Here is an 18,672-nt window from a genome sequence, read left to right as displayed (position 1 = left end):
TCCAATCTTTCCTCATAGCTAATACCTCCAAACCAGACAGCATCTTTTCTGTTCCATCTTCAAAGCCTCCATATCTGTCTTGTAATGTGGCAAACAAAACCATACAAAATATTCCAAATGTAGCTGAGCTAAAGTTCTTTACAGCTGCAATATGACTTGCTAATTTTATACCCTGTACCCTGTCTGATGAATGCAGCATGACAAAGGCCTTCTTAACCATCTTGTGTTGCCACTTTCTGTGGACCTGTTTGTCTAGATGCCGCAGTATGTTGTTGCTTCAAGGGTTCTGCCATCTTCTCCATGAGATCTTCCAAAATGCACCCCTTCGCATTCGGCTGGATTAAATTCCACCTGACATTTCTCTGCCCATTATGATCTGGGAACTTGTCTACATTTATGCTTTTCAAACACCCATAAAATTCCTCTCAATCCACTAACTGCTGATTTATACCCCTCAACACTCTTGCCCGTACACATGTGTACAGGCACACACATTCTTAGAATCGGTAAATGTCCTCTTTTCAGTTCTAACTGGGTCCCGCTAAGTTCTCAACAGGGCATCTGCAATCACCTTTTATTTTCCTGGCTGTGTAGGTGATTTTCAGGTGGTACAATGGGAATAATAAACCCCAGTGATTGTGTTTTCCAGAATAACGGCTTCAAGTTATTCAAAGCCCATTTCCCAGATGTCACTATACTAGGAGATCACCTGTGCACTACAGAATTAGATAAGCCTGCCACTTCCTGGTTCATCAGCCTTTCAGAGGTGGATGGGGTATTTTGGAGTCCAAATGGCTTGATATGACACTAATATAACCTGCATATTATGAAGGTGAAGATTTTATTCACATGGGCAGGTAAGGGAATCTTTTATACCCCTTGAGTAAATCTGTTGTGGTAATGCATGTGGCTTTATATACTCTCTCTCCATGCAGTTTTCCAGCTGGGCTATCAGATAGGAATTGACTCTCGTCAATGCAGAGCTTTATGGAGCCATCAAACATTGGCACAATCACGAACAGGGATCTCGAGCCACTGCTGCTGAGCTCTGTTATGGGCTCCAGAATGTGTTCCTCTTGTAACATGCAGATGTGTTTCTCAGAGCAGCACGTTCTTGGAAATGGGTAGACTCATTAATGATGGTAAAGGTGTACTGGTAGTCCCCTTTTGTTCTGTGCACGGGTCCCATACAGGCCAATATTCTATAGAATGACTCGCCAGCATGGGAATCGTAGGTGCAGGTGTGGTTACACCTCCGAGTTTTCCTACAATCTGGCAAGTGTGACAAGTTCAACAAAACCTTGTTACTTTGTGAAGCTGCAGCCTGTAAAAATGTTGGCTGATGGTGGACTTGGTTTTTGCAAATACCAGTATTTTCAGCCATCGGAAATTCATGAGTTAGCCGCAGTAATTTAGAATGGTCCATCAGTGGCATCACAACCTGGTGAATCAGAATCTATTCCTGATTTTTTTTTTGCTCTGGGGGTGGGAGTGCAGTCACCTTTTCCTCATCAGCACTGCATTTTCCACGCAGTTTCAGGGACTGCTTCTGCCTCGGCTTCAGTGTGACCAGTCTGAGGTGGGTTTTAATTGGGTCAAAATGTTGTGTTGCTACCAAGGAAGTACTATTTATCACCACTGGGGTCTTCTAAACTCCAGAACAAGGTTTTGATAACCAGACTAGAGGGTCTTCTGTTTGCAATGCCACCTCAGCACCCATTGGCTGAATGTGTCTAGTCATAGAGCGCATGACCACGCAATCAAGGAAAATGCATTGCACTTTCTCCTGCCACTGTCTGGTCCCCTGACCTCCCTGAGCTTCTTCCAAGTCTACAGGTACAAGGTACATCAACAAGGTACAACTATCACAGTCACTGGTTCCGACCTGAGAGAACAGTGTGCAATAAGTTCAGAAGGTGACGGGTTAGAGTGGATAAGGGGAAGAGAGAAACAAAGGTGGACAATGTCATGGCAACAGTTCTCAATGAAGAGATCACTGGCAGGTAAGAGGCAAGAAGGAGGGGTCCGGGTGGAGGATGAGTTTTGAAGATGTTTGAAGGTGGAGCACAGAGAGGAATCCTGGCCAAAGAGAGCCAAATTATCAGGTCTCAACTTGGTGGGGGATGAGGTTGGTCGAAGTGATGGACTGTCAGGTGCTGAGGTGACACAGGAGATGGGGTGAAATCCCTTTTGGAGCTGTAATATGCCCACAAAGAAGGCATACATCCTTTGCTCGGCCAAGATGCTGCCAGGTTTGCCAGGCCACCTAGAAACTGGTCACTGTCACCCCCAATGTAGGAAAATCATATTCATTTCTTACTTAAAAACCTCAATTGTTCCATGAGTGAAGGTCACTTGATATCTCTATCTAGAATGAATATAATGCCCATAGTAGTGGGCAAAAGCTGTTTGGTGATAGACACAGTACTGCTGCTATGGCACTCATTTTTGTTTCTCCATCTGCCACTTTACTGACTTGAGTGAAAGTGGTGTACAACTCTGGCTGAAGTGTGTGAAGATGAGGTACAGCTATGAATATTAGGTAAGAGCCTGATTGATATCAATAGTTGGGAGCTAAGCATTAGGTTGTGTTACATTGAGCTGTGTATGAGACGAATACCACATTTGATGGCAAATAGCATTTGATGATGCATTCACTGACCTTGACCACTGTAGTGAGGTCATTGAACTTATTGTGTCACAGCATCCAGATCCAGAGGGTTTAACTCTGGCCATTAGTCAGTACAGCGAGATGGGCATTGGTCTGGGCAGCTTCCTGATTTCCTATGGATATCGGACCTCTCCTGCTTTGCAACTGTTTCAAGGCCTCAACAGGAAGTCCAAAATGGAGCATGATCTATCTCATTTGTTATGATTCAATCATTTTATACATCTGAGTGACTTGAACAAGGATTCAGTACAGCACTGTCCTGTGTGATGTGAAACCTGGATTTCAGACCAAGCTGTCTGTCTGTCTAGTTTCTTCCATCTCTGAGGCCTGGATCTTGAGTTTTGGGTGTGCAGTGATCGCTTGCTGATCCAGATTGGTGATGTTCAAAGTGACCAGGATTTTGGATCTTAATCCCCAAATACGTTGAACAAATACAAGCTGGCAGCAGGTGAAGTCTGGTTAGTGAGCAGATCATAGCATACATCACCGCAGCCTTTATACAAGTGATGAAGAGGATGGAAGGATCAAGGAAGAGGGCAATGGTAGCAATCAGTGAGAACTAACTGAACCTAAGCTCTTAAATTGAAAGTCAAAGCTTGTTACCTCACCAACCTTTAGTTCGGCTCCAATGTGAAGTCTTTGTTCCTAATGCGTAACATTTTGGCATTGAAATCTAACAATTAGTCACTAAACTTCATCCTTTGCTGTACTCCTTGAAAAGCAGTTACATTATCCACATTCATTATCCACATTCCTGAAATCAGTTCCTTGGCTCCTTAGGATCACAGTAAAGCCTTCTCCAGACGAACATTTTAAGACTCCCTGCCTGATAAATAAAGCTCCAACTGACAGATGCTTCATCATTAACGGACAATGAAAGGTCCATGTGATAAATGCTGTAACATTTTCTGATGGATATTCAAAACAACTTCTGTCATAAGCTCTCAGTGCACCCACTTGATGGATGTAACAGATGCTTTGCATTCTTTGGTCACCATTTTCCTTTGTGCCATACATTATTCTCCCTTAAAATAGGACAAACTAAGTGTTTAAATCCTTTGCTAGTGATGAAATTTTCTAGCCAATTCAGATAGAAAGGATCAAAGACAAAGTTCATTTCAATGATGTCTGAAATAAAGAATTGGTTATTGAAATCTGCCTGGTTTACCGACCTAATGATCCAGAACTGGAGGTTGGGGAATTTGATGCCATTATTTGTAAAGATGTTATGGAAAAGTCAGAGAACTTTAGACCGAAGAGCCTGATGTCAGTGATGGTTAAGTTGTTAGAGGGGATTTGGAGGGACAGGATTTACATGCATTTGGAAAGGCAAGGATGATTAGGGAAAGTTAACATGGCTTTGTGCATAGAAAATCGTGTCTCACTAACTTGATTTGAGTTTTTTGAAGAAGTGACAAAGAAGATTAGTGAAGGCAGAACGATAGACATTGTCTATATGGACTCTCAGCCAGTTATTCAACAAGGTTCCGTATGGTAGACTGATTATCAAGGTTAGATCACATGGAATCCAGGGCAGCTAGCCAACTGGATACAAACTGGCTCAAGGACAGAGTGTGGTAATGAAGGCCCAATGATGGCAAATGCAACCAGATCAGTTTCGGATATCTAGATGGCATAGATGAGTTGGACCAAAGGATTGACTTCCATGCTGTGTAATTCTGCCTTCTGATGGGTGGATAGTTGTTGCAGCATTGTAGAAAGGAGTTATATATCAAGGTCATCTGGAAATGTATCTGTCTTTCCATTGTGATATTCTTCAAATAAGAAGCTACTGTGCAGCTGACTCTGTGGTAGTCGCCCAGGAAGTGGTGTCTGGAGCATATGACTGAGTCAGAGATAGCAAGAGGGCTCTGCATTGTAAATGGGCTGTCCTCACCCGACTCACCGCTGATAGCCTCACTCCCACTACCATCCTTGCAACACCATAGATACATAACCCTGTCTTCTGGCTCCCAAAAGCAGCCCCTCCAACACCCCCAATTCCCCAAACCCTCATGGATACCTGATCCAACCCCTCCAATTTCCGAGGATTCTTCTCCCTCTCCTGTTCCACTGCTCCTCCTGACAGCCTTCACCTCCCTGACTACCTTCAACCTTATGTTTTGTAAATATATTTATTTTCAATTTTTTTAAACTTTACAAACATATAAAATTATTGAAAAATACAATCAATAACAAATATCAGTATATTAAAAACAAAAAAATCACAAATTACAATATAACTACTGTCTACCAACTACTAACGTACCCTATCATACAAAACAAACCCTAACACTGTGCAAAGCAACACCAAAAAAAGAAATAAAAGCAAAAAAAAAATTTTAAAAACCACAAAATACAGAACAGCTATGCTTGGTGCAAGGCTCCCAAACAAAGGAATGGGAGCATTGTTTATACATACCCGTATTAACTCAGGAGACTCCCTCCAGGGCCCAGGGCTTGGCAAATCTAACCAACCTAGTTAGACATACGCCCTAGTTAGGACAACTGACAAATCTATATCTAAATAACTCAAGTAGGGCTGCCATGTCTTATAAAAATGGTCTGTTGTGTGGTGCACCATGTGAAAAAGTCCAAGGGAATGTGCTCCATAATTAACTTCTGCCATCCCAGCAAGCCTGACGGGTTCTCAGACACCCAGTTCATCAGAATATTCTTCCATGCACAGTGTGCAAGAATGTTAAATAGTTTCTTCCCATGTCCATCAAAAGATGGTAAATTTGGTAGACCTAAGAGGAGAGATATTGGGTCTACTTTGACTTCGGTATTTACAAATGAGAGGGACCGTATTGTTGAAGAGGAGAGTATGAAACGGACTGGTAAGGTAGAGGAGATACTTGTTAGGAAGGAAGATGTGTTGGGCATTTTCAAAAACTTGAGGATAGACAAGTTCCCCAGGCCTGACGAGATATATCCTAGGATTATGTGGGAAGCAAGAGAGGAAATTGCAGAGCCGTTGGCAATGATCTTTTTGTCTTCACTGTCAACAGGGGTGGTACCAGGTGACTGGAGAGTGGCGAATGTTGTGCCCCTGTTCAAAAAAGGGAATAGGGATAACCCCGGGAATTACAGGCCAGTTAGTCTTACTTTGGTAGTAGGCAAAGTAATGGAAAGGGTACTGAGGGATAGGATTTATGAGTATCTGGAAAGACACTGCTTGATTAGGGGCAGCCAGCACGGATTTGTGAGGGACAGGTCTTGCCTTCCAAGTCTTATTGAATTCTTTGAGGAGGTGACCAAGCATGTGGATGAGGGTAGAGCAGTGGATATAGTGTACATGGATTTTAGTAAGGCATTTGATAAGGTTCTCCATGGTAGGCTTATGCGGAAAGTCAGGAGGCATGGGATAGTGAGAAATTTGGCCAGTTGGATAGAGAACTGGCTAATCAGTTGAAATCAGAGAGTGGTGGTAGATGGTAAATATTCAGCCTGGAGCCCAGTTACAAGTGGAGCTCCGCAGGGATCAGTTCTGGGTCTTCTGCTGTTTGTAATTTTTATTAATGACTTGGAAGAGGGAGTCGAAGGGTGGGTCAGTAAATTTGCAGACGATATGAAGATTGGTGGAGTTGTGGATAGTGAGGAGGGCTGTTGTCGGCTGCAAAGGGACTTAGACATGATGCAGAGCTGGGCTGAGGAGTGGCAGATGGAGTTCAACCCTGTCAAGTGTGAGGTTGTCCATTTTGGAAGGACAAATAAGAATGCGGAATACAGGGTTAACGGTAGGGTTCTTAGTAAGGTGGAGGAGCAGAGGGATCTTGGGGTCTATGTTCATAGCTCTTTGAAAGTTGCCACTCAGGTGGATAGAGCTTGTAAGAAGGCCTATGGTGTATTAGCGTTCATTAGCAGAGGGGTTGAATTCAAGAGTCGTGAGGTGATGTTGCAGCTGTACAGGACCTTGGTAGGGCCACATTTGGAATACTGTGTGCAGTTCTGGTCGCCTCATTTTAGGAAAGATGTGGAAGCTTTGGAGAGGGTGCAGAGGAGATTTACCAGGATGTTGCCTGGAATGGAGAATAAGTTGTACGAGGATAGGTTGAGAGTGCTAGGCCTTTTCTCATTGGAACGGTGAAGGATGAGGGGTGACTTAGTAGAGGTTTATAAGATGATCAGGGGAATAGATAGAGTAGACAGTCAGAGACATTTTCCCCGAGTACAACAGAGTGTTACAAGGGGACATAAATTCAAGGTGAAGGGTGGAAGGTATAGGAGGGATGTCAGGGGTAGGTTCTTTACCCAGAGAGTGGTGGGGGCATGGAATGCGCTGCCTGTGGGAGTGCCAGAGTCAGAATCATTGGTGACCTTTAAGCGGCAACTGGATAGGTACATGGAAAGGTGTTTAAGCTAGGACAAATGTTCGACATAACATCATGGGCCGAAGGGCCTGTCCTGTGCTGTATTGTTCTATGTTCTATGTTCTTAATACCCTCGCTATCTCTCCCGCCACAGCGCTCCAATAAACACGGAGCCTGTGGCATGTCCAGAAGCGATGGGTCAGAGTACCTACACTTATTTTACATTTGGGGCACACTGAAGATGCCCCCTTTTTAAACTTTGCTAGATGGTCTGGTGCCAGATGAAACTTGTGCAGAACTTTTAACTGCGTAACGCATGTCCTATTACAGACTGAGATGTTTCGAGTAGTGTCCCATATGTTCTCCCATGTTTCAGAAGAGATCTCCACTCCCAGCTCTTGCTCCCAGACCTCACATAACCGTTTAACATCCTGCCACGCCTTGCCACCCAGCAGGCAAAAGAGGGCACAAACCGAAAGGGTGCTTGTGGAGTGTAGCAACAACCTCTCAGTACCAGGCTTATAGTGCTTAGTGAGTAGTGTAGTCTTCTTCTGGATGAAATCCCTAACCTGAAAAAAATGGAAAAGATCTCTGCTGGCCAACCCGTATTTGCGGCTCAGTTGCTACAAGTCTCCCAAACTAGAAACTCCTCTTGCTAACCATAGTTTGAACCCTGAGTCCATCATCCCTGGTCGGAACCCTGGCATGCCAACTATAGGTGTAAGTGGCGAAGTCTTGGATAAGCAACCCTCACTCTGACACATCATCCTTCAAGCCCTGACTGTACTAATGACAATGGGGTTCTGGCAGTGGTCCATAACTGTCCTCATCTTATCCATGAACAACAGGTTGATAAGAGGCCTCGATATCCAGCCATATTGAGTTTGGATGTTACCTACCCAATCGCAGACAAAGGACAGCAGGGAACTCAATTGATACCTTCTGATGTTTAAAAAAAATCAAAACAACAGCAGTTTAAAAGGGAGAAGAGCAGACAAAGGAAGCATATGGTGAGGACAGTGCAGGAGAGAGAGAACCTGCACAGTTACCGCCTTTGCTGTTTGAATTCGTGTATCACTGGACATCGGAGTGCATCTGGGAAAATTAACAAACAGTGAAATTCACAACTAATCTTGGAGGACCTGTTGGATGAAGTTCACAACACAGATTCAGATAGGTTAATTGTTGTTTTAAGTCTGTCCAAGAGAAAGGCTGCAGTAGTGAGTGTAGTGGATCCTTTCTTGATTGGAGATAAGTCTCTTGATTAAACTTAAAATATCAGCCATAGCTCTTAATTTAACCTAGTGCAGTGTTTTGTAGAGGAATAAGACGGTGTTATTTTCTGGGTCTGTAGATTGTGAAGGAGCAAAAATGGCCTTTGCAGTGATATGTACTTCTTGTCAGATGTGGGAGTTTAAAGAGAGTTTAAGGGTTACTGCGGATTATATCTGCCATAAATGCTGTTGGATGCGAATCTTATCAGATCGAGTGGATCGGTTGGAGAGACAGATAGAAGCGATGAGGAATTTGCAACAGCAACAGTATGTGATGGATGGCAGTTATAGGAAGGGGGGGCGAGTCTCAGATACAGTCACATAGATGGGTTAACTCCAGGAAGGGTGAGAGAGGTCAGCACCTAGAGCAGGAGTCTTTTGTGGATATACCCATTTCAAACAGGTATGCTGTTTTGGAAAATGTAGGGGGTGATGGATTCTCAGGGGAACGTAGCACGAACAGCCAAGTTTCTGGTATTGAGACTGGCTCTAATGCAACGAGGGGTACGTCGGCTTCCAAGAGATCAATTGTGTTAGGGGATTCTGTAGTCTGAGGTACAGACAGACGTTTCTGTGGCCAGCAGAGAAAAATCAGAATGGTGTGTTGTTTCCCTGGTGCCAGGATCAAGGATGTCTCAGAGAGGGTGCAGAATGTTCGCCCGGGGGAGAGGGGTCAGCAAGAGGTCATTGTCCACATTGGAACCAACGATATTGGAAGGGAAAAGGTTGAGATTTTGAAGGGAGATTACAGAGAGTTAGGCAGAAATTTAAAAAGGAGGTCCTCAAGGGTAGTAACATTGGGATTACTCCCAGTGCTACGAGCTAGTGAGGGCAGGAATAGGAGGATAGAGCAGATGAATGCACGGCTGAGGAGCTGGTGCATGGGAGAAGGATTCACATTTTTGGATTATTGGAATCTCTTTTGGGGTCGAAGTGACCTGTATAAGAAGGATGGATTGCACCTAAATTGGAAGGGAAATTTGCTAGAACTGCTTGGGAGGATTTAAACTAGTAAGGTGGGTGGGACCCAGGGAGATAGTGAGGAAAGAGATCAATCTGAGACTGGTACATTTGAGAACAGAAGTGAATCAAACAGTCAGGGCAGGCAGGGACAAGGTAGGACTAATAAATTAAACTGCATTTCTTTCAATGCAAGGGGCCTAACAGGGAAGGCAGATGAACTCAGGAAAACGGAACTGGGATATCATAGCAATTACAGAAACAAGGCTCAGGGATGGGCAGGACTGGCAGCTTAATGTTCCAGGATACAAATGCTACAGGAAGGATAGAAAGGGAGGCAAGAGAGGAGGGGGAGTGGCATTTTTGATCAGGGATAGAATTACAGCTGAGCTGAGGGAGGATATTCCTGGAAATACATCCAAGGAAGTTATTTGGGTGGAACTGAGAAATAAGAAAGGGATGATCATCTTATTGGGATTGTATTATAGACCCCCGAATAGTCAGAGGGAAATTGAGAAACAAACTTGTAAGGAGATCTCAGCTATCTGTAAGAATAATAGGGTAGTGATGGTAGGGGATTTTAACTTTCGAAACATCAACTGGGAATGTCATAATGCTAAAGGTTTAGATGGAGAGGAATTTCTTACGTGTGTACAAGACAATTTTCTGATTCAGTATGTGGATGTACCTACTAGAGAAGGTGCAAAACTTGACCTACTCTTGGGAAATAAGGCAGGGCAGGTGACTGAGATGTCAGTGGGGGAGCACTTTGGGGCCAGTGACCATAATTCTATTTGTTTTTTAAATAGTGATGGAAAAGGATAGACCAGATCTAAAATTTGAAGTTCTAAATTGGAGAAAGGCCAATTTTGATGGTATTAGGCAAGAACTAGGTATTGGGCAGCACGGTGGCACAGTGGTTAGCACTGCTGCCTCACAGCACCAGAGACCTGGGTTCACTTCCTGCCTCAGGCGACTGACTGTGTGGAGTTTGCACGTTCTCCCCGTGTCTGCGTGGGTTTCCTCCGGGTGCTCCGGTTTCCTCCCACAGTCCAAAGATGTGCAGGTCAGGTGAATTGGCCATGCTAAATTGCCCGTAGTGTTAGGTAAGGGGCAAATGTAGGGGTATGGGCAGGTTGCGCTTCAGCGGGTCGGTGTGGACTTGTTGGGCCGAAGGGCCTGTTTCCACAGTGTAAGTAATCTAATCTAATCTAAAACTTTCGAAAGCTGACTGGAGGCAAATTCGTAGGTAAAGGGACGGTTGGAAAATGGAAAGCCTTCAGGAATGAGACAACAAAAATCCAGAGAAAGTATATCCTTGTCAGGGTGAAAGGGAAGGCTGGTAGGTATAGGGAATGCTGCATGACTAAAGAAATTGAGGGTTTGGTTAAGAAAAAGAAGGAAGCATATCTCAGGTACAGACAGGATACATCGAGTGAATCCTTAGAAGATCTAAAGGAAGTAGGAGTATACTTAAGAGGGAAATCAGGAGGGCAAAACGGGGACATGAGATAGCTTTGGCAAATAGAATTAAGGAGAATCCAAAGGGTTTTTACAAATATATTAAGGACATAAGGGTAACTAGGGAGAGAATAGGGCACCTCAAAGGCTGCCTTTGTGTGGAACCACAGAAAATGGGGGAGATAACAAATGAATATTTTGCATCAGTATTTACTGTGGAAAAGGACATGGAAGATATAGATTGTAGGGAAATAGATGGTGACATCTTGAAAAATGTCCAAATTACAGAGGAGGAAGTGCTGCATATCTTGAAATGGTTAAAAGTGAATAAGTCCCCAGGACCTGATCAGGTGTACCCGAGACCTCTGCGGGAAGCTAGAGAAGTGATTGCTGGGCCTCTTGCTGAGATATTTGTATCATCGATAGTCACAGGTGAGGTGCCGGAAGACTGGAGGTTGGCAAACATGGTGCCACTGTTTAAGAAGGGCGGTAAAGACAAGCCAGGGAACTATAGACCAGTGAGCCTGACCTCGGTGGTGGGCAAGTTGTTGGAGGGAATCCGAAGAGACAGAATGTATATGTATTTGGAAAGATAAGGACTGATTCGGGATAGTCAACATGGCTTTGTGCCTGGGAAATCATGTCTCACAAACTTGATTGAGTTTTTTGATGAAGTAACAAAGATGGTTGATGAGGGCAGAGCAGTAGATGTAATCTATATGGACTTCAGTAAGGTGTTCAACAAGGTTCCCCATGGGAGACTGATTAGCAAGGTTAGATCTCATGGAATACAGGGAGAACTAGCCATTTGGATACAGAACTGGCTCAAAGGTAGAAGACAGAGGGTGGTGGTGGAGGGTTCTTTATCAGACTGGAGGCCTGTGACCAGTGGAGTGCCACAAGGATCGGTGCTGGGCCCTCTACTTTTTGTCATTTACATAAATGATTTGGATGCGAGCATAAGAGGTACAGTTAGTAAGTTTGCAGAAGACACCAAAATTGGAGGTGTAGTGGACAGTGAAGAGGGTTACCTCAGATTACAACAGGATCTGGACCAGATGGGCCAATGGGCTGAGAAGTGGCAGATGGAGTTTAATTCAGGTGCTGCATTTTGGGAAAGCAAATCTTAGCAGGACTTATACACTTAATGGTAAGGTCCTAGGGAGTGTTGCTGAACAAAGAGACCTTGAAGTGCAGGTTCATAGCTCCTTGAAAGTGGAGTCGCGGGTTGATAGGATAGTGAAGAAGGCGTTTGGTTGCTTTCCTTTATTGGTCAGAGTATTGAGTACAGGAGTTGGGAGGTCATGTTGCGGCTGTACAGGAAATTGGTTAGGCCACTATTGGAATATTGTGTAAAATTCTGGTCTCCTTCCTATCAGAAAGACGTTGTGAAACTTGAAAGGGTTCAGAAAAGATTTCCAAGGATGTTGCCAGGGTTGGAGGATCTGAGTTACAGGGAGAGGCTGAACGGGCTGGGGCTGTTTTCCCTGGAGCGTTGGAGGCTGAGGGGTAACCTTATAGAGGTTTACAAAATTATGAGGGGCACGGATAGGATAAATAGGTGAAGTCTTTTCCCTGGGGTCAGGGAGTTCAGAACTAGAGGGCATAGGTTTAGGGTGAGAGGGGAAAGTTATAAAAGAGACCTAAGGAACAACTTTTTCACGCAGAGGGTGGTACATGTATGGAATGAGCTGCCAGAGGATGTGGTGGAGGCTGGTACAATTGTAACATTTAAGAGGCACTTGGATGGGTATATGAATAGGAAGGGTTTGGAGGGATATGGGCCGGGTGCTGGCAGGTGGGACTAGATTGGGTTGGGATATCTGGTTGGCATGGATGGGTTGGCCCGAAGGGTCTGTTTCCATGCTGTACATCTCTATGACTCTATGTCTGGGAAATCAACTCCTCCCCCTCCTTGAGACAACTGCAATTTAATAAGTTTGATGAGGAGCTGCCCCCGATGTCAGACAAAGGAACCAAACCACCCCATAAGCTTCTGCAGCGTTGACCTGGGAAACATTATAGGGAGTATATGCATGGGATAAAACAAACGACAAAGTACATTCATCTTAATGAGAGATATTCGGCCCAGCTATGAAATTGGAAGAGCCTGCCATCTCTGGAGATCTCGCTTAATATTGTCAAGCAAGTGAGCAAAGTTAGTCCGAAATAACTGGTCAAACTTGGTGGTAATAAAAATGCCTAGGTATTGGAACCCTGCCCGTGACCACTTAAAAGGAAACTTAGCGCCAACTTCAACTTCTGGCACATCCCTAAGGTTCCCCAAAGGCATACCCTCTGATTTTGCAAAGTTAATCTTATATCCTGAAATAGCCCCAAATGAATTGATACATTCTATCAAATGGGGTACGGAGGTCATTGGGTTCGATTAAAAACAGAAGGACATCATCTGCATACAGTGTAATCTTGTGTGCCCTCGATCCCACTTCCAGAGCGGTTATGTGGACGTTCTGACGAATGGCCTCTGCCAGTGGCTCGATTACCAACATAAACAACAACGGTGAGAGGGGGCAGCCTTGCCGACTACCCTAACAATCGTAAAATTCCCAGACTTCACCCTGTTGGTGATGACCGCAGCCAGAGTGTGGCGATATAAAACCTCTAGCCATCTAGCAAAGACTCCACCCAACCCAAACTGTTCTGAGACATAAAAAAGATATGGTCATTCTACCCGGTCAAATGCTTTCTCTGCATCTAAGGAAATCACCAACCCCTGAATCGATCGTTGCTGACAAACTTGGACCATATTCAGCAACCTTCAAATATTATTAGAGGACCTACGGCCCCTTATAAAGCACGTCTGGCCCTCTTTAATAAAATGGGGCAACACCCTTTCCAATCTCAGCACCAGGATCTTAGACAGAATCTTGAAATCTGAATTTAATAGAGAGATGGGCCTGTATAGGGCACAATCCTCAGGAACCTTTGCCTTCTTAAGAATTAAGGAAATATTAGCTTCTCTTAAAGATGGTGGTAGGCATTCATGCATATAGGAGTGATTGTACATCTCCAACATCAGCCCTGACAGAATCCCTATAAACTCTTGAAAAAACTCACCCGGAAGACCATCAGGGCCAGGCGCTTTCCCACTCTGAAGTTGCCTAGCTGCCTCCTGTACTTCCTGAACTGTCAAGGGGGCATTAAGGAGAGAGTTCCAAAGCTACCCTTGGGAGGTCCAGGTTCTTAAACATGGTCTCCATTTTAGCCCTCCTGTCCTCGCAACCTTCAGACCGATATAATTCAGAGTAAAAACTGTGAAAAGCCCCATAAATCTTTTTAGCATCGTATGTAAGGACCCCGGCACTGTCACTGATTGCAGTAATGGATTGGGGAGCACGTCTTTTCCTAGTTAGGTACGCTAAATACTTCCCTGGCCTATTCCCATATTCGAACAGCCTTTGTCTAGCAAAAGCAAGTTCTTTCTTTGTGTTTTGTGTCAGTATTGAATTCAAGGCAGCTTGGAAGGCCATGATCTGCTGTAGCTTAGTCACCGAAGGCCGCGCAAAATGTGCTGCCTTGGCAGCTTTCAATCGCGTCTCAAGTAGACGCTGCTGTTCCTCCTTCTGTCGTTTCCGGCTAGCCGAATAGGAAATAGCTAATCCCCTAGCAAAGGCCTAAGCAGCCTCCCATAACATAGACGGACTACCAGCCATGCCTGAGTTGATAGTCAAGAATTCCTGAAACTCCTTCAAAAAGTATTCCACAAATTTGGAATCCTAAAGGAGAACATAGAACATAGAACATAGAATGCAGTACAGGCCCTTCGGCCCTCGATGTTGTGCCGACCTGTCATACCAATCTGAAGCCCATCTAACCTACACTATTCAATGTACATCCATATGCTTGTCCAATGACGACTTAAATGTACTTAAAGTTGGCAAAGCTACTACCATTGCAGGCAAAGCATTCCATGCCCTTACTACTCTCTGAGTAAAGAAACTCCCTCTGACATCTATCCTATATCTATCACCCCTCAATTTAAAGCTATGCCCCCTCATGCTCGCCGTCACCATTTTTGGAAAAAGGCTCTCCCTGTCCACCCTATCTAACCCTCTGATTATCTTGTATGTCTCTATTAGGTCACCTCTCAACCTTCTTCTCTCTATTGAAAACAGCCTCAAGTCCCTCAGCCTTTCCTTGTAAGACCTTCCCTCCATACCAGGCAACATTCTAGTAAGTCTCCTCTGCACCCTTTCCAAAGCTTCCACATCCTTCTTAAAAAGGTCCAAACGCCAGTGCCGCAAACCTAGCCCTTCACTCCTGGCCTTAACCTCCAAATATACTGCCGCGTGATCAGAGATAGCTATATTCCCAATTTTACAACTCACAGTCGAATCCAGAAGGGCCGAGGGAGCCAGAAAGAGGTCAATCCTTGTGTGACATTTATGTGGGTTTGAGAAAAAGGTGAAGTTCTTGTCGGTAGGGTGAAGACATCTTCAAATATCCACCAGCCCCAACTCCTCGCATAAGTCAACCACCTGGTTGGCCTGCGAAGAAATAGCTGGGGCCCACAAGGCATTCTGTCCACTGTTGGATTCAAAACACAATTAAATATCCCCCTATGTGCAGTGTTCCAAAAGCAGTCAACTCAGAGAAAGCATTAATCAAAAGTTTGAGGGGATGCGCTGGAGGGCAGTAGACATTTAAAATGCTATATTCCTCCCCATGTATCAGGGCTTTAAGTATCACAAACCATCCCTGCTCATCTCTCACCTGCTCTAATAATGTGAACGGCAGACTTTTCTGGATAAGTACCACCACTCCCCTACTTTTAGGGGAAAAGGATGAAAAGAATACCCGGTCATAACCCCCTGTTGTAATTTCAGGTGTTCCCCAACATCAAGATGGGTTTCCTGCAACAAAACGATATCAACCCTTTCCCTCTTATGTCTGAAACGTTGATTCTCCTGCTCCTCGGATGCTGCCTGGCCTGCTGTGTTTTTGCAGCATCACATTTTTCAACTCCGGTCTCCAGCATCTGCAGTCCTCACTTTCTCCTTTCCCTCTTAAGGCTAGAAAGCACTTTTTTTCCTTTTAACAGGCAAATGACTTCCCTTAATGTTCCAGGTGCACCATTTAATAAGACGCTTAGCCATATCCCCTTTCAGAGACCCTTGAACCCCTTGGAGGGAGAACCCTGCTTGCAAAGCACCGAGCATAAGTAAATAAAGACTCATAGAATCGAAAAACTATATATACAAAAACTACTCTATCATAACTATAAACAACTACAAAGAAAACCAACTATAAAACCTTGAATGGAAGACTCTTCCCCCTGCCCATAAGAGGGCACTCACCCATCCCCTCCTTCATAGCTCCTTCAAACCCGGACTGTGCCCCAGCCTTAGGCCAGAAAAAAAACAAGGAGATGATCCTTAAATCAACAAAAAAAAGATAAAGTTAGGATGAGCTCTCCACCCATCCCTGGCTTCATATCACCCCTATTTGTGACTAAAAGAGAAACAGAACAAACAAAAAAAAGGGGAGAGACAACAAAGAACATGCATAAAAATTCCCATCAGAAAATCCAGTTATTAAAAAAAAGTAGGAGTGACTTATTCCAAGGTCTTTTCCCCCCTTTCCAAAAAGGAGATTATCAGGGAAAAAGAAAGGAATAAAAAAGAGAAAACATGAGGAAAGATAGAAAAGAGAACAAACATTAACTGTAAGCAGGCCAAACCGTCTATTTTAAAGTGTCCACAAGGTTTTTAGCTTTATCCGCCGAGTCAAATGTATAAACTGAGTCCTCGTGGCTGAAATGAAGCACTGCAGGGTATCTCGTGGAATATTGGATGCCCAGGTTCCTCAGTCTCTTCTTGACTTCATCAAAGGACTTCCTCGGCCTTACAGCTGCAGAGAAATCATGGCAAAATATGATTTTTGACTCCTTGTACAGCAGTGCCTGCGGATCTTTTTCCAGGGATCTGGAAACTTCTATGACCTTTTGCTTGTCCTTAAATGAGTGGGAGTGCACTAGGACCGAGCGGGGGCACTGCACTGGGCCTGACCTGTGCACTGTAACCCGATAAGCCCTTTCAATCTGTAGCCTGATGGACTCAATGTGAAGGCCCAAAAACTTCGGCAGCCAGTTTTCAAAGAAGCTGACTGGCTGCTCACCTTCAGGGAGCCCGTCAATTTGGAGATCTATCCTCCGACCTCGATTTTCGAGGTCGTTGATATGGTTCCGCAAGGCCCGCACCTCTCGCTCCAGCACCTGGATCCGACTGGATGAGGACTCCATCACAGCTTCCGCGGCCTTAGTTTGACCCTCCACCTCCTCCAGCCTCTCCCAGTGGCCCTGGATCTCCTGCAGCATGGATGCAATAGGTTGGACCTGGGCACAAATCTCCCCATGGATTTCCTCAATCGCAGCTCCAACTTTCAAGGTAAGTCTCTCCATCGCCGCAGCTAATTCCTGTGAGTCAGTCAGGTCCCTGAGGTGTTCAGGAGAGACTGTGCTGCTGCAGTCTCTGGTGTGGTAGGTGCTGCAGGGGAGTGTCCTCCCTCCTGCTGTTTGCTTGCTCTTTTTCCCTTTGGTATCCTTCTCGCTCCCAAATATTAACAAATATGTGTTCTGTAAGGTTTTAAACTAATAATTCCACCACATAAGTTGGCTAGGGATGGCAAAAAAAATCACCAGTATGCCTTGGCTGTTAGGCAGAGCTGTCCACAGCAGTTCTACAGAATCGCTGCCATCTTGCTGAGTCCCTTCTTAACCCCTCATCCTCTTGTTGCCTATGCACCCACCTGTCTACCTAACACCTTACTCCCCTACCATCTGGCATGCCTGCTACCTTCATACAGTTACATCACCCCCACTATCTTCATCAATGTTCTCACTCACACTTTATCTAGAAATCATTAATCAACCTTAAATGTTGAAATCAATAAGAGCGAAACTAATTAATGGCCAGCTATATTGTGTAATATTAAGCCAGATAGGTAGTCCTAAATATGGCAGCATAACCTGATATGTGAGTATTGAAGATATTGAAATGATTTTTTGAATTTAATTAGCATGGCAGGCTATTATTTCAATTCTAAGTACATGTTGAAATTTTTTATTTTGTAACCCTAGCAAAGCAAAAATATGTGATAGCAGTTGTTAGCCAACATACAGTTTTCATGGTAAAGTGAACTAAAACAGAATAAATGGAACAGCATAAAACTTAATGCATATTTGGGTTTAATCAGCAAAACATTTTTGGAAAGAATGTTTTGAAAAGTTTAATATGCATGATTAAGATGTGCAGTTTTCCGCTTTCATTGCTTCCTGTCCATGAACCTGAGCAGTTATTTATGATAGCTGGTGCTAGTCAATTAGCCCAGTTATTTTGATGGCTGGTTTGTGATGCAGAGAGATGCCAGTAGCATGGGCAATAGGTGCACTGGGCAAAGTTGCCATGAAGGATTCTCCTTCTCAACCTCTCCCCTTACCTAAGGTTTGGTGACCTACTGGTTAAAGCACCACAAGTCCTCTCTCTGACTGTCTGTCTGTCTGTCTCTCTCTCTCTCTAACGAGAAAGCTACCTATGGTCTGAGAGGACTATGGCAACTTTACCTCTCATATTTAGAATACAGTGGACTTGGATTTTGTGAATTATTGCCACAATTTTGAAATTCTCTAACTATAAGACCTCATGCTACTTTTAGGACTTCATTTAACTCTTCACAAGAATATTTTATGAAGGTGACGTTTTCACCTATGCCACAATAGTAAGTGTGTGTACAGCGTAGGCCTTGAATTGCAGTTATATAGGTTGTTTAGCCTGCTTGATTTGTTTGGGTGTTCCAATTTAAAAACAACCAACAGCAAAGCTTTTGTTTTAAATAAGAGCAAAGGTTAATTTATTGTACACTTATTGTCAAAAATAGCTAAGTAAACTACATTTATTGGGAAAATATACAATCAAGGATTAAAAGTAGGTATCCATAAATGGTAATAAAGATGACAATAAGATCAGTCTAGAGT

General features: G+C 44.0%; 1 protein-coding gene across 5 annotated transcripts in view; it reads left to right on the top strand.

Annotated features, from left to right (window-relative positions):
- The window catches only part of LOC140480351 (dual 3',5'-cyclic-AMP and -GMP phosphodiesterase 11A-like), a 298,779-nt gene that overhangs the window by 49,333 nt on the left and 230,774 nt on the right, over positions 1-18,672 (top strand). Inside the window, exon 1 of one of the 5 annotated variants that reach the window (XM_072575101.1) lies at positions 16,756-17,086. The exons of the other annotated variants lie outside the window; for them this stretch is intronic. Coding sequence (XP_072431202.1) covers positions 17,015-17,086 — 72 coding nt within the window. The 5' untranslated portion in view covers positions 16,756-17,014. Of the gene's footprint in view, positions 1-16,755; positions 17,087-18,672 lie in introns of those variants that run through there. 5 annotated transcript variants of the gene reach the window in all.

This window comes from Chiloscyllium punctatum, chromosome 8, assembly GCF_047496795.1.
Source record: "Chiloscyllium punctatum isolate Juve2018m chromosome 8, sChiPun1.3, whole genome shotgun sequence".
Classification (NCBI taxonomy): domain Eukaryota; kingdom Metazoa; phylum Chordata; class Chondrichthyes; order Orectolobiformes; family Hemiscylliidae; genus Chiloscyllium; species Chiloscyllium punctatum.
This window is presented reverse-complemented; position numbering and strand designations above follow the sequence as displayed.